At 38.8% G+C, this 15,651-nt stretch overlaps 1 protein-coding gene across 1 annotated transcript in view; it reads right to left on the minus strand.

Annotated features, from left to right (window-relative positions):
* The window catches only part of LOC130550975 (alpha-1,3-mannosyl-glycoprotein 4-beta-N-acetylglucosaminyltransferase B-like), a 95,639-nt gene extending 82,034 nt beyond the window's left edge, over positions 1-13,605 (minus strand). The window contains exons 1-2 of the mRNA XM_057328511.1: positions 13,560-13,605; positions 10,471-10,641 (exon numbers count right to left, since the gene is read on the minus strand). Coding sequence (XP_057184494.1) covers positions 10,471-10,641; positions 13,560-13,605 — 217 coding nt within the window. The remainder of the gene's footprint in view (positions 1-10,470; positions 10,642-13,559) is intronic.
* Positions 13,606-15,651: the final 2,046 nt, after the last annotated feature.

Raw genomic sequence — 15,651 nt, forward strand, 5'->3', positions numbered from 1 at the left:
TTTAAACAATCAACATGGCCAGTATAAATTAAACCCCTGCTTCATCCGTGCTGTAAATGCGCTGGTGTCACATCCGTGAAAGCACAATAAATGTCATTGTCACTTTTCTTAATAAACTTTTTGTCTAATGCACTGCAGTAGCCAAGTGACTTGTGTCATGACTTGCGAAGCCTACAAACAGCATTATTTTATATAACTCATTTCTCCATTACTTATTTTGAAAAGCAAAGCACACCCACACATCAGCTCTGAGAGCTCCAAGCGTTCTTATATTTTTCGCCATGCTCGCTTCCACTTACTTTTGGCCGTATGTATATGACATGATTTTTAAAAAATTATCGATAGTAGAGGTATCACTATCGATACACTTTCGAAAAAAAATTATATTGCGATAGTTACATATACTGATATTTTTGCACAGCCCTATTTAAAACTACGTTCCGTGACCGAACATCAGTAGTATTTATAAAAAAAATGCGTAACGTTAGCTGGATGTTTGCTTTTTGACACGACGCTCATGTATCGACCTTAAACTAATATAAAGATGCGTACCAAACTAAATGACTCACACAAGTCACACATTTCAGAGGAAATGATGATCAAAAAGGACGTTTTAATTATTAAAAAGCTGTAAGTGATAACAACGTGGGCATACAGACTAGCTAACCAAAGCTAACGAAGCAAGATGGTACTTTTCAAACCTCACGTGAACCGCCGAATTTTGCATACTTTTGCATTTTCTGATGTACAGTAATAGTTTTATAGATTAAAAACTCTCAAAAATACCTTTTTTCTCAGAATAACAGCTGTCCTCGCTTGTTCCTGATGTGAATCAAAATGCCTGCGAATGCAGAGTTTTGTCTGAGGCGTCAAGGAGGGGCAGGGGTTTTGTAACGGTTTCAGCACCACCGGCCACGCCCCCCATGTCGTCACCGCCAGCTCGCTTCACCCGTTCCCTCTCCCCGGAGTTCTGAACTCAGTTTCCCAGCATGCACCGCACATCCACCATTTTTGATTAGTCCACACCTGCATCACATCATCAGGATTCTATTTAAGTTTGCACCTTTTTGTTCTTCCCTGTTCAGTCTTGTTGTCTTCACTGCAATTCTTTACCCCGATAAGTATACTTACCTGTTTTTGAAATACTTACCTGTTTTTGGATATTCCTGTTTTTGAAATAAACTCCTTTTTCTTATCTACCTCCGTGGTGTGCTCTCCGTCTACCAGAACCCTGAGAGGTTTACCCTCTCAACTGTCCCTCAACTGGACCCAACTGATAACCCAGCGATTGGGTTACACAAAAAACTACCCAACACTGAGAAAATAACCCAACAAAATGACCCAACAGGCTCAACCCAGCGGTTGGGTTAAAATATTAACCCAGCATTTTTTAGAGTGTACAGAAATGCTGAAAAAGCAAAGATTTTGGAGGACCTGGATACTTTTTCTGAAGATCAGTGGACAGTTTAATGACTCAGGACAAACAAGTAACCCTTAAACAATATGAAAAAACTTTCATTGATTGTGCAGGTAACATCATACAGTATTAATAATCAGGGGGATGTAAACTTTTGACCTGGGCTATTTTTAGAAATTCTGTTATTATTCTTTAGTGTGAAATGTATAACAATTTAATTTATAATTTCTTTTCATAAAATAACTTGTTCAGGGCAGGCCTAAATTCAAAATAAACCTTAATTTTAATAATTTATCGTATTTTTTCCCAAATTTTCAACATTTTCCAGATTCTGCAAGAGGGATATAAACTTTTGACTTCAACTATGGTGAGAAAACATATGTACAAGCTTATAACTTTGTCTGTGGTTGACATATTTTAAGGGGATAATTTCCTTAGATTACTGAATTCTTTCCGAGTCCAACGATATCAAACATGCCAGGTTTTGCCTTATGGTTTGCCAAGTATTGTAATTTAGTGCTTAAAAAACAATTAATATATTCACAACCACAAATGAGATGAAACCACCGTAAACTACAGTAAACACAAAAATTTCTAAACGAAATGAGGTATTGTCACCAAATTTGACATGTTGATGTATGGCAGTGGCGCAAAAATGGGGTATGAAGTATATGCGGTGCATAGGGGCGCCGCACAAAGGGGGGGCATTGTGCCAAAATATTATTTAAAGTTTTTTTAATAAAACGTTATAAATAATAAAAAATATAACGAAAAAGTCGTTATCTAAAACGTTTTAGTTTCACTTTTGTCTAGCATTTTAAACGAGTTCAATAAATATATATTTTATTTAATCAAGTTATTATGTCAACCAATCACTCTTTGACAGTCAAATGACCAAATGGATTGAGCAAAGAAACTTCCCAAAGCGCAGAACAGAACGTGAAAATGAAAAACAAGTAAATTGACCATGTGGATAAATATTGATTATCATTTCATCTCTGTAAATCTTTATATAAAGTTATTTAACGTTGCCTGAGAGGTAGTTCATATCATAATATAATATCAGTTCACCTCTAGGCCTACATCTTTGTCACTTATAAAATAAATCTATGTTTGTGAAGGAGCTTTATAATTACATTCGGGAGAGTCTGAGACGGTTGCTAAAGCTGTTAAGTCTCCCACTATCACGCATATAAACTAGTTGTCAGGTTCTTAATTAAACGTCGGACGCGTTTTCCCCATATGACGACGCGAGCTGTGCAGTTTGAACGTCAGGCCTGTGTTCTTCATATAACAAAGAGCAGATGCGTCTTCTGCAAACAGCACGCAGCACAGAGCACCGAAGAGATTGCGTGAGGACAGTGAAACAGCGTAATGACTGACAGGATGACAGAAACAAGAGCACAAAAAACATTAAAAAAATATTTCTTCGTTCAATGTAAGTGAGTTTGTCTTTGTTTTACTTTAATGATGTGTTTTCATAAAATGTGAAACACAAACTAAAAATGTTTTAAAGCAAGGGGAAAATATTATTTGCTTACAATGTCTGTTATCCGTCTTATTTCGTTTTTCAATAAAAGTTTAACTATAAAGTTTCAGTAAAAGTATATTTAACATAGGCTATTTTATTGTTGTGTTTTTATTAAATATGAATGAACCACAAGCTAAGCATTCGTTGTAAAGTAGGCCTAAGTGGGAAAAAACAAAGACCTTTTGTTTATTTGTGTTATACAACACGAGTATGTCATGTGATACGTCTTATTAGTTTTGATAATAATGTTAATAATACTTTTTGTTGAAGGAAAGGGAATAATCTAAATGTCTAACATTGAAGATCAAAATAAGTTTATAATTCCCTGGGAACATTTCCTCACCAGCACATCTCGGGCTACAACTCGATTGTTACTTATATTTGGGATATTTAAACAAGTTTTATTGTTTAAAACTGGACAAGCTTTTTTTTAAAAGGTTTTAAATGTAAAAATTCTAGACTACATAAGTGAAACTCACTTTTCAAAGTATACAGTTTATATTTGGCATTAACATGCGATCTCGGTGATCCGAACAAGCAGATTGGATCTTCAGACAATCAGGACACAGCGCGTTTACACTTGTCAACAAGTGGCTTCCACATCTGGATATCTGATCGAATCTCTATAGTTTCCCGCCCATTATTTTAATAAGCCTGCAATTTAAAAATAGCCCCGGTGCGGGGAGATTTCACACAACACGTATAACGGGGAAGATGAGCATGTTACAGATTTGATACGCAGCCATGTTGAACTCGAGGCAACAGTGGGAAGTAAACCGCAGTTAAAACGATTAATGATCTTTTATGTGAAAGTATAAGCAGAGGACGTTTGTAAAATGACACAAGCTTTTGTACTTTTTGTACTGTTCACTCGCGTGCACACACGCACACGCGCACTCGCACACGCGCACTCGCGCACACGCACACGCACACGCACACGCACACACACACACACACACACACACACAGGTTTGTTTGACTATACTAGTGAGGACATTACATAGACTTCCATTGATTTTATATCAGGCTTATGATATATTCTATCCCCTATCTCTAACCCTAACCCTTAACCTAATAATCACACAAACAAGTGCACTCTATTACATTTAAAGAAAAACACTATTTGAGCGAATTATGAGCCTTTTTATTTAGTGAGGACCAGTAAAATGTCCTCACAAGTGGGTTCACACGTATTTCACTGTGGTACTGAGGACATTTGGCCCTCACAAATATAGCTAAACCAGTACAAGTAGCCTATGTTGGATACAAGCTGGTATAGTGTTGCTATTCGTGTCTGTGACATGAAAATAAACAAATGATGCGTTTAAAAACACCAGTGGCGCTGTGTGTGCAAGTAAAACCCGTTCGTGGCAGTCACAAATAGCCTATGTCACATGTGTCAAATACAAGGCCCGAGGGCCAAATCCGGCCCGCCCTCTCATGTTATGTGGCCCGCGAGAGCTTACAAATGATTGTATTGTTATTATACATTTTATGTCCACGACCTGAAAATGCAACTCAACTTTATTACCTGCGCGATGACGACATATAGCCAGTAGGTGGCAGTGTCCGAATGTATCGCAGAAATAAGCCCCTCCAGTGCGATCAGGTTGTTTCTTGTTTCACACTGGAGGGGCTTATTTCGCGATAACAGCCGGCTGCTTGTACATTATCCCGCTTGTTACGCGGGAAACTTGCCACATGAGAAAAAAACTTGACATGAAATGTGAATTTGAAATATTTTATTAGCTCATTTTTACTGAATGCAGACCTAACAGGAAAAGCTGTTTACTTTCGGTTTTAAGGTAAGAAACAACGTCCAAATGTCATGAACATTCAATATGGTTTAGTAATTTGTAAATATAATGTCATATATTTTATTAAAAGACACATTTATATTTAATTTGTCAAAAAAGCCTGTCAAAATGATTTGTTGCGTCCGGGTTACCCTGTGTTATTAGTTTTGAGAGGTTATCTGGGAATAACGAACCTGCAAATGTCGCGACTGGCCAATCAGAATCAAGCATTCCAACGAGCGGTGTAATAAGTGAGTGATATGATATATACATATTAATTAGACACATCATGTCAAACAAAGAAAAACTGATGCAGAGGGGAGGCTATTTCAAGAGGGATGGGAAAGCAAATACATGTTTGTGCTTAATGGAAACAAGCCGGTGTGTCGTCTTTGCCAGGAGGCCATCCCTGTTAAAAAAAACAGCATATGTTTTGATGCTGGTTTGTGCTGGTTTAGCTGATCTTTAGCTGGTCATGTGCTGGTCCATAGCTGGTTTAAGCTGGTCCAACCAGCATCAAAACATACCTAACCCAGCATATACAGTTTTTTTCAACAGGGGTGGCTGTGCTCAAAGAATACAGTACAATTTACATCGGCACTTCGAAACCAAACACGGAGCAAAGTATATGCTAACCTTAGCCACCAAGAAAAGCAACAAAAGGTACAAGACTTGAAAAAAACTTACATTTTGGGCAGAATTTGTTTGCAAATGATTCTGCAAAAAGTGATGCAGCCGTGAAAGCCAGCTTTATTGTGGCTGAAGAAATCGCCCGAGTTACCAAGTGTTTTTCAGAAGGTACATTTTTAAAGCAGTGTATGCTGAAGATATGTGAACAAGTGTGCCCTGACCACAAAGGCCTTTAAAAATGTTAGCTTATCAAGAAACACTATGCAGACGGACTATGTGTTCATACAGAAACATATCTTTTATTTTTTTAAATAAACTGTACAATAGTTGTACACTTGAATACACTTTATTTTACTGGTCTTTTACTGTCAAAACTAGGTATTAATTGAGTTATTACCAAAAGGAGTAATTAAATGCAGATGTAATTATGCAGTGTGATAAAAGAGTGGATACATTTATATAGTCTTACAGTTACAACCGGCCCTTTGAGAGCAACCATAATACTGATGTGGCCCGGGATGAAATCGAGTTTGACACCCCTGGCCTATGTGATGATAAAGGTGAAGTGGTCAAGAAAACATCTCGTGTGACTTGACATACATCGTCTGTAGGTTGCAAATAATGATACACTGTAATAAAGTATCCACGGTCATTTTGTAGGAAAATGAACGACTGTGCAAGAGTGCGTGAGCAAGAGTAAATTTTCCTCTGTATTTGTCATCTGCTCCGCAGTCTGACAGGTTTCGGACAGACGAGAGATTAATGACAGTGGGCGGGGTTTTCTGTGAAGTTGTGCCGGTAAATGTAGATAAACTGTCTGGATTGCGATTACATTACACTGAGATCCGATCACAATACGTCCTCGACTACCTCTTGATCAGGACAAGCTGATCGGATAACATTCCGATAAGAAGCGCGTTTACACTTGTCTTTTCAATGTGTATGTGGACAACATCCAGACACAGGTCGCATGTTAATGCCAAATATAAACGCACTCTTAGTTATTATAAGCAAAAGATCAAATTAAAAGTTGTTTAACCTGTTATCCGATTAATAAAAAAAAACAATCGTCCAATTATACGGTTATTAAAATAATCGTTAGTTTCTGCCCTAATTTATTGCGTATGTCTGAACATAAACTTTATATACTTTTACTACGTTTGCACCTTTGTTTCATTAGTTTTCAGATAGTTTTTAGTTTTCATTAGTTTTCAAAGTGTTTATGTAAAAGGAAACCTTTATGCTTCTGTTATAGATGCAAATCTGATTGTCACCTTCACATGATGTAAAATATAACTAGATAGGTAATATACAACTTGTCTACGGATTTTTTATTTGTTGTGTGTTTTCCATATTGGGGTGGCGATCAATACTGATCTCACATACCCCTCAGAAAATGTGCAGTTGCACCCCTGATGTATGGACACAGTCCGAGGACACACAAAAATGTGTGGGACTATTTATTCACTTTACTTACTTCTGCAGAACACAAAAGATATTTTGAAGAATGCTGGTAACCAAACAACACTGGCCCCCACTGACATCTATTGTACGGAGTCTGACACAAAATCACTTAGACATTCCTGTGCTCCACAGATAAAAGAAAGACACGTTTTCAAGTTTTTAACAACGTTGGGGTGAATAAATGAAATATTTGTACTTTTCAGTTGACTATACCTTTAAAAGTAATTTAAGAATATTTAAACTCATACTGAAACCAGTGTTTGAGATGTGTGTGCTGTTTGCTTATAAGTCATATACAAAATCTTTTCTCTCCTAGCTACTTGGTTTGATATGCATTCACATAGCAGAAATTCATCTCAATGTGCATGTTTTTTAATTTTGCCAGTCAAAAAAAACACTTGAATCAAAGCCGTCCTGAACAAATTAGAGACCCTAACAACCTCTGAATGTGTGTGTATTTCTCTCAACTGTCACCTTTCCCTTTATCACTCTTCTTTGCTGCTTTTCTCCTCCTCTTTAATAAAACCATTTTCAATTTTCTTCATTAAAATGTCATATAGACAGCCACCCCTGTTAAAAGTACTTGCAGACTGTAAAATATAACTTTTTTAAACAATGTAAAAATATCTTTGTGTCGGCTAGAATGCTAAGAGCCTGCTCACACTATTCTAAACGAACCATGCCATGTGACCTTTGACACCCAAAGCCTGGTTTGATTGACTAGTGCAGTGGTTCCCAAACTGGGGTACCTGTACACCCAGGGGTAAATCAGGTGCCGGGGGGGGATTGGGGGTACGTGAACAAAATCCTGAAATCTACTGTTTACTTAATTATAACGCACCTGACAATCAACCAGTCATGTTTTTCTCACAAGCTAAATATAAAGACGTGCTCCCTCTAGTGTACACACAGCTAAATAGTAGTCACGTAGTGCCATAAAAGGTCAAATTCAAGACATCCAATCAAAAAATATGTGTCTACTCATGCGCAAGCGCACGTCTTTACGTACCGCATGTAATTCGACTGCACGCGGCTTGGAACGAAGCAACAACTGCTTGTTAAATTAAAATGGATAAGTGGTTGCAAAGATTTAGGCCCGCAGCCACAGAAAGAAAATCGACTCCCAACAGCTTGGATGATCCACAGTCCTCTGACCACACCCCGGGTCCCCCCAACAGCACTTCGGCTGCAGGTGTAAATCAACCACCCGCTCTGGTTGACACCGACACAGATAGCGATGCATCGGAGACTACAGCGTCAACTCAGGTTCAGCAGTTCACAGAAAGACGATCAAAAAGGCGTAAATATGATGAGAAATACATTTCACATGGATTTACTTACTGTACATTGGCAGTGACGAAAATCCCAAACCACAGTGCGTTATATGTGCAAAAGTACTCTCTCATAACTGCATGAAGCAGGAACTGCATTCCTTGAAGTTCAGCTGTCATGGCAAAAAAACATCTAATACGCACAGCACAATTAATTGATTCGAATGGTTTTTTTTGTCCCACGGCGCGGTGACACAGGCCTGCACTTATAAGTGTTGTAGGTATTAGATGTTTTTTGGTATGACAGCTGAACTTCAAGGAATTTAAACAGGCGCATCATTTAAAACATGCATTCATAACATAGTGCAGCACTTTGTATAACGATTGGCTCATAATCATAATGAATGAAGTACGCGGGGCTGATTTAAACACATATGAGCCGCTCTTGTGATACCATAAGCGAATTGGTCTGCGCACAGCGCGCGTGAGGTTAAACACATCTTATCAAACCGAACATTACGATGGATTCTATTGTGCTGACAAAGTTCGCTTTGTTTATGTTTTCTTAAAAGCAGTCACAGTGTAATGATGATAGCGTGCTCGGGTGCGGATGGTAATGTACAGTGTAAGAGCAGGTCAGCGGCGGAGTGGGGACAATCGCGCTCCGGCATGTTTCAGGGCACGCTAGAGATACGGGTTCTCCAATGCTTTAGTTTGTTCGTCTGTTAACTTATCAGAGATGCAGAACACCACGCAACAATTTTCGGTATTGCACCAGGCACAGTCATCGTCATCATTACAAAGCGCTAAGGCCAAGCGCCTGACAAGGTCTACACACGTTCGTTCAAATAAACGAATATGAAGTTTTTTGTGGGCGTTCCCAGTAATGCAGACGATCGTCCACACCCACTAATTAACATGTAATTTGCATGACTGTGAACAAGAAAAAGAAAATGAAAACGAAATAAAAGAGAAGAGAAAATAAAATAAAATAAAATGAAAATCAAAGTTTACATTTTAATTTGAATTGTGTCAGTATTATTGCGTGAACATTAATAAAACCTTTGTAAAAAATGTTTTTACAATTTATTTTTCACATTTGCCTTTTCATTTTCAAATTGGCAGTCTTGCCTCGAGATTTTAGTGAAAATGAAATGTCAAATCACCAATTGTATTTTCTTTTTCAATTTGACAGGGACAACGCATTGTCAGTGTAAAAATGAAAATGAAAATAATTTCATTTTATTTTTCATTTTGGCACATATTGTGCACGCAGTTGTGTATAATGAAATTGCTAATCTGGTTTTCATTTTCATCGTTTCATTTATTTATTTAAATTTGGCAGGATTTGCCTCCCATAATCCTGCTTTAGCCGATCGCGCTTTGAAAACATTACTGCGCTTCTCCACAACGTATCTTTGCGAGAGTGGGTTTTCAGCACTTGCCCACATAAAGAACAAATATCGATACAGACTCTGCATAGAGAATGATTTGAGACTCAGACTTTCTCCGATACAACCAAACATCACAGAGTTATGCAAGTCATTTCAAGCACATCCATCTCATTAAATAGTGAGTCATTTATTTACATACGAGTCATATATAATTTATTGTTTGATAAAAGAAAATTACATGTATTTAGAATGCAAATAAAAAAAAGTTTGAGACCACAATTGTGACTGTAAGAAAGGGGGTACGCAGAATGATGTTAAATCCCTGGGGGGGTACGCCATTGTAAAAAGTTTGGGAACCACTGGACTAGTGTAAGCGCTCCTATCCATGCCCTGGCCTGCTTGTAAGACGTCAAGCGTGGTTTGGTTGGCTCGAGCGTAGAAGGGACAGTGTGATCCCCAACCACACTGCAGTGTGGAACTGAAAGCATGACGTTAATTATGCAACTGTTTGCCTCCCTCAAATTCAGCTGTCACCGTAAAAAAAAAAAGTAATATGCACAGCACTATTTCATGCATATGTCTGTCACCACAGCCAAAACTACTCCAACTATTAGGTTTTTCGGACATAATGCAACGCTGCGAACAATAATCAGTGTATCATTAAAGTACACAGGAGTGATTTAAAAACATGCAGTCGTTTACTCTCATATCACTTTCCTATTACTATGATATCATAAGTGGATCATCCTGTGCCACACACACATGAAGCTGTACACAACTAACTGTACGTTCACACCACCGCTGTCAAGAGGCCTTGAGCTACCAGACAGAGAAAATGTAAAGTTTTCATTAAAAATTTCATGAGATCGCATAGCCGAGTTAAGGAAGTGTGCATGCGCGTGCGTGTTAACGTCTAATCTGCTGCTATATCATTTAAAGCCGTTTGGAAAATGAATGATGTTTTTACTGTAGTAACTAGGTATCAGGGCTTGACGCCGGCTGGACAGGGCTTGACGCCGGCTGGAACACCGGACTGAACGTCGGCTGCACCGGCATCTGCTTCCCCCTCCTCGGCTTCTTCTTCCTTGACCGGGCCACAGGACATGTGGCCGGTTGCTGAGAAGCGATGGGGAGCCCGGTTAGCTCCGTACCGGAGGAGTCGGACGGGGAGTCCCACGACTCCCTTCGTCTGCGCCGGAGTTTGGGTCTTGCGTTGGCACACCCTACACAATCGTCTAATCCCTGTTCTCTGGCCGTGGTGATTATCCATTCCAGCCATAAATTGTTCTCCCCATACCCTGTGGCCTTCTCTATTATGTCTTCTGGTTTCAATTTAGTATAATCAATCTCTACTACCTCATTTTTTGGATTCTCTACGGGCAATGGGGTTGGCACCGCAGTCGTGGTATTTGGTGCCTGAACTTCATCCCTTATGTTTATCTTAATTATTCCCAATGGGTCTTTCCCACTTACACTTACTCCTAATAGGACGTATGCCACTTTATCATTTCCTTGTTTTAATAAATTGAAGACTTGTGTTGGCTTTATTGACACAGTTATTGGGTTCTTTCCACGTGAATAATCTCTTTGTATTGTCACCTTATTTTTTAAATCCTTTCCCCCTTTATTATATGGATATGGGTCCCATGCATCGCTAGTTGCCACTACCAGGTTCCATTCTGGGCACCACCGGACAACCTGCATATTTTGTAAGGCCTTGACCGTACCCGCTTGCCACTTTGTACAGTCTTCATTTACCACATCGTCATAACACACATATACTTCGTACGGTCTCGAAGTGGCTTCTTTACTACCACATTTTATGACGCTACACAGGTCAAACTGGAATGAGGTGGTTGTGCCTTTTTTATAATCTAATTCAATCCCTCCATATTTTTGTAAGCATTTATCTACTGATGTTGTTGACCTCCTGTGTCTAATCCTTGGTTTGGTACTATTACCTTCTTGACTCTTCTGTATTCCGAAAATTATTCCTACGATGGTTCCTGCGATTATTCCTAATACACATAACAATTTCCAATTTTCCCACAGCTTCATCTTGTTGCTGTTGTACTCACCCTCTCTAGTAATGTCTTATTATCTTTTCAAAATCACACTTCTTAAAACTTGATACCTTAAAACTTGTAAGAAAACACTCTTAAAAAATACACTTTTAAACCTGAAAATTGAAAAACATTGAAAAACACTCAAAAACACACAATGATTAAAACTTGATTATAAGGAATAAATGGTTATTTGTATGTTCACGTCCGTGAACACTTCACTCAGAATCTTTTGCACTTTCTTGAAATCTAGCTTATCCAAGCCACACCCCAGCTGGGGTACCGAGACACTTCTTACTCTATGAGCCACACACCAATCTCTCATGTGTTTTAGGCTTTCTGTGAAACAGTCATACGTTGGTAAATCAGTGCATTGTTCTTTGGTTATTAGGTGAAACACAGTCCTGTCTCTTTCCCGGGTTACTGCACACTCACCCGGTTTTTTATTTTGACACCTTACTTTTTCCACTCCAAATTTCTCCTTGAACTGTTTTGCAATACCTGCCCCGTATGCACAATCAGCACTTACACAGTGAGCTAATGGTTCTGTGTGTGGGCTTGTGAAGATATCACCTGTTTTGTGTATAATTTGGAGCTGTTGGTGTTGTCCAGTGGCAATTTCAGTGTCTGTTTTACCGTAACTCTCTGTATCTGTATCCTCCCTCTCTTGGACCTGAGTCCTCAGGTCCAAACCAGTGTCAGCAAGAGACCTAGAAGGGGGGTCACAAGCTACACAGGATGTTAAATGGAACCAAGTGTCTCCTTTGCCTTGGAGTTGCACACAATGTGAGGTGCGAGCTGTTACACGTAGAGGTTGAGACCAACGTGGTTCACTCCACTTTCTACGGAATGTCCTGATCCTGACCCAGTCTGTCGTGACTGGAAATGACAGTTCCTCCGGTTGTGCTGGTACAGGGGTTACCTGATGGGAAAAGGTTCGAATCAGAAGGTTGCGTGTTCAAATCACGTCGGGGTCACCAATTGTTGGACTTTTGAGGCAGTCCTGCATGTTCAAAAATTTGTACAGAGACGTTCTTCAAAATTGATTAGAAGTTTATTATCAGATGTAAAAAGGGGTAACAAAGCTTTGGGTTGCCAGACGACTCCACCTCAAGCCAACAACCCAAATTATTCAAAAACACGTATATTTATTCAGTATGTGACGTCGTTCGCATCTTCTGACTCCTCCTCTTCCTTGTAAGGAGTGCTGCTCTCTCTCTCCACCAATCACCATGCATATCTGCAAAACATCTCTTTTGCACGACACATGTTTTGCAACGTGTGGTCAGTTGCTAATAAAGAGGAAGTGTCGTCTAGAGACAGTTTCATATCGCAAAACAACATGTAAAAATACTTTCAGTAAAAAACTCAATCATCTAATGCTTTTAATTATGCAGCATTGTTTCTCAATCCTATGATTCAATAAGACACATCAAAACTCATGATTATACTTAAAACATATGCATTGGATTAATTCATAACGTCCCTTCCTTATGATACTCTTTGAGTGTGTGTGTTGTTAGTTAAGACTTTGTCAAAACGAGCTGTTCTATTTCTGCAAGCTTGTTCCTCTTTTTTGTGGTTTCACGAATCCGGCACGTACACACAAACCCTCTATTTCATCTCTGTATTTTTCCACTAGATAAAACAGCAAGCAAACACATTAAAAGCACACAGCTTAATGATTTAATGAAAGAAAACACTTATTGATTATATTGGTAATTAAATCATACTTCTAACTGAATAATATTTCCACATCTGCGACAGGGCTACTCCGATGTCTTGGAGTTCGCAGATCGATTCTTCGAAACCGCAGGGGAGATGGTCCATGACGAGACGGAGCAGATGGCCCTGTTCAACGGCGGTCTGAATGAGCCGCTGTCTCGGGAGGAGATGAGGATGCTGAGACCGCTGGGCTTCACGGACATGATTAGGTATGCCATGAATCGGCCGGAGCCCAGGGTCTCAGCCCAACCCAATCCATCTCCCCTACCCGCGATCCCGTAGGGTCGCGTCATGGAGATCGGGGTCATCGGCATGGCCGCACCGTCCGCCTCTCCCCCGGCAGCTCCTCCTCCGCCCATCAGCATCCGTGGCTNTGACATTCAGTTTGGAGTTCAGGAGATTGTCTTGACCAGGACCACACCCCTAAATGCATTGAAGCAACTGCCATGTGATTGGTTGATTAGATAATTGCATTAATGAGAAATTGAACAGGTGTTCCTAATAATCCTTTAGGTGAGTGTATACGAACCGAAAATCAAGTGATTTGTTCATATATAATGAGTGTTTATTAGATATGTGCTTGCGCATGTAACGGAGGAAATCCTGGCGCCGTGTTAACTGTTTTAAACACTTCATGAGGTCTTCGCGAGTTACCGGCTTGCTAAAAATACCCTCATATGCACAGTCATACATTGAGCATGTATAACCCAGCACACAGCATTGTTTTGGATATCCGGTAAGTTCCGTTTTAAAATACAAATCATAAAATCTTTCCAATCACGTTGCGACTTTACACGTAAGCTGTTAGGTTCGAAATAATTAGGTTCGCTTTTAAAATGCCAGTGTGAACGCTAAGCGAACCAGAACTAATTCTTTTTTTGGTCCAGACCAAAAGAACCCAACGAACCGTACACGCAACACACTTTGTTTAGCTGTGCATTTACAACCTGAGCACTGTGCTGGTTTACATCAACTGCACTTCTATTTCTAATTTCTTTTTCTTTTGTTCTTACTCTTTTTATACACTCACATTTTTAATCAAATTTATTGCTGTTTTATTGTTTCTTAAAAACTAAAGTTGTATTTGTGATCTTAAATAATTTGCATTTTAAAGATAGGTCTTTGTCAATCATTTTATGTAAAGCACTTTGAATTGTCCTTGTGTACGAAATGTGCTATATAAATAAACTTGCCTTGCCTAAATATTCGGTTATTTCAGAGATGACTCCTGTTCCTCTCCCTTGCTGACTGATGCATGTGTGTGTGCTATTGAGCAGGATGCATGGTGATGCTGAATGCTCGGAAAACTCAGGTAGCAGGGCCCCCAGGGCGAGTATTTATGTTACCCTGAGACTAAAGCTGAATACAGATGAAGAATTGACACCCTCACATAAAGTACCCCTCAGTGCTGCAGTGTAGCTTGTGCTTGAGCTACAGAAGTGGGCAGCAGTTATCTAGGTGCAGCCATGCAGAATGCAGAGCAAAGGAGATAGCAAAAGAATCACTATATCGCCCTATTTGTGCATGCTTGAAGATGAGCATGTTTGAGTTCACCTCAGAATCAAAGTGTGATGTGGTTTTATACAACAGCTCTGTAAACAAGACCTTAAAATAGCCATGAAATCAAAACTAACAATTCTTATTGATTCATTGAATATTTCTGTGTAAATTATGAATGATTATAAATTAAATAGGATTAAGCCATACACTTTCGCCCTCTAGTGGCGATCCTTCTCTTATGACGTCAGTCTGGTAACTCCTCCCCTCCAACTGTCAGTCAGCTGCCAGTTCAATTTTGAATGAAATGCCTACTTTTGTAGATCGAATTAATTTGCAGTGAAAAACACAAAGGCAAAGCCTCTATTCTTCTCATTCAGTATTCTGTTTCATACAAAAAATCATCAAAATATGAAGATGATTACAACTTTGGTTCACACACACTTTAATCTAACATACTATCAGTTACAAATTAGGCCAATTAGTTTGGATATATTTTTTTAGTGCTGTCAATCGATTAAAAATAATAATCGGATTAATCACACATTTTCTGTGATTAATCACGATTAATCACACATAATAATAATATTTTAAAATATACTTTTACATTTTAATAATTTCACATTTAATCTTCAAATTGATGTAGAAACAACATATTTCTTTAATAGCGTCATTTTATGAATGAAATAAAACATTTTGATATTAGTACTGTAACTGATGTCTCTATTAAATTGATTATTTTAACATTAATTATAGCCATTCAACAATATAACTGAGAGCTATCATGAAATATACAGAAATTGAAGGAAGTTCTCAAACACTTTACAGTCTTTAATGCTAAATTATAAATTAAATGCAGAAGA

This window comes from Triplophysa rosa, unplaced genomic scaffold (genome assembly GCF_024868665.1).
Source record: "Triplophysa rosa unplaced genomic scaffold, Trosa_1v2 scaffold50_ERROPOS2019382, whole genome shotgun sequence".
NCBI classification, from domain to species: domain Eukaryota; kingdom Metazoa; phylum Chordata; class Actinopteri; order Cypriniformes; family Nemacheilidae; genus Triplophysa; species Triplophysa rosa.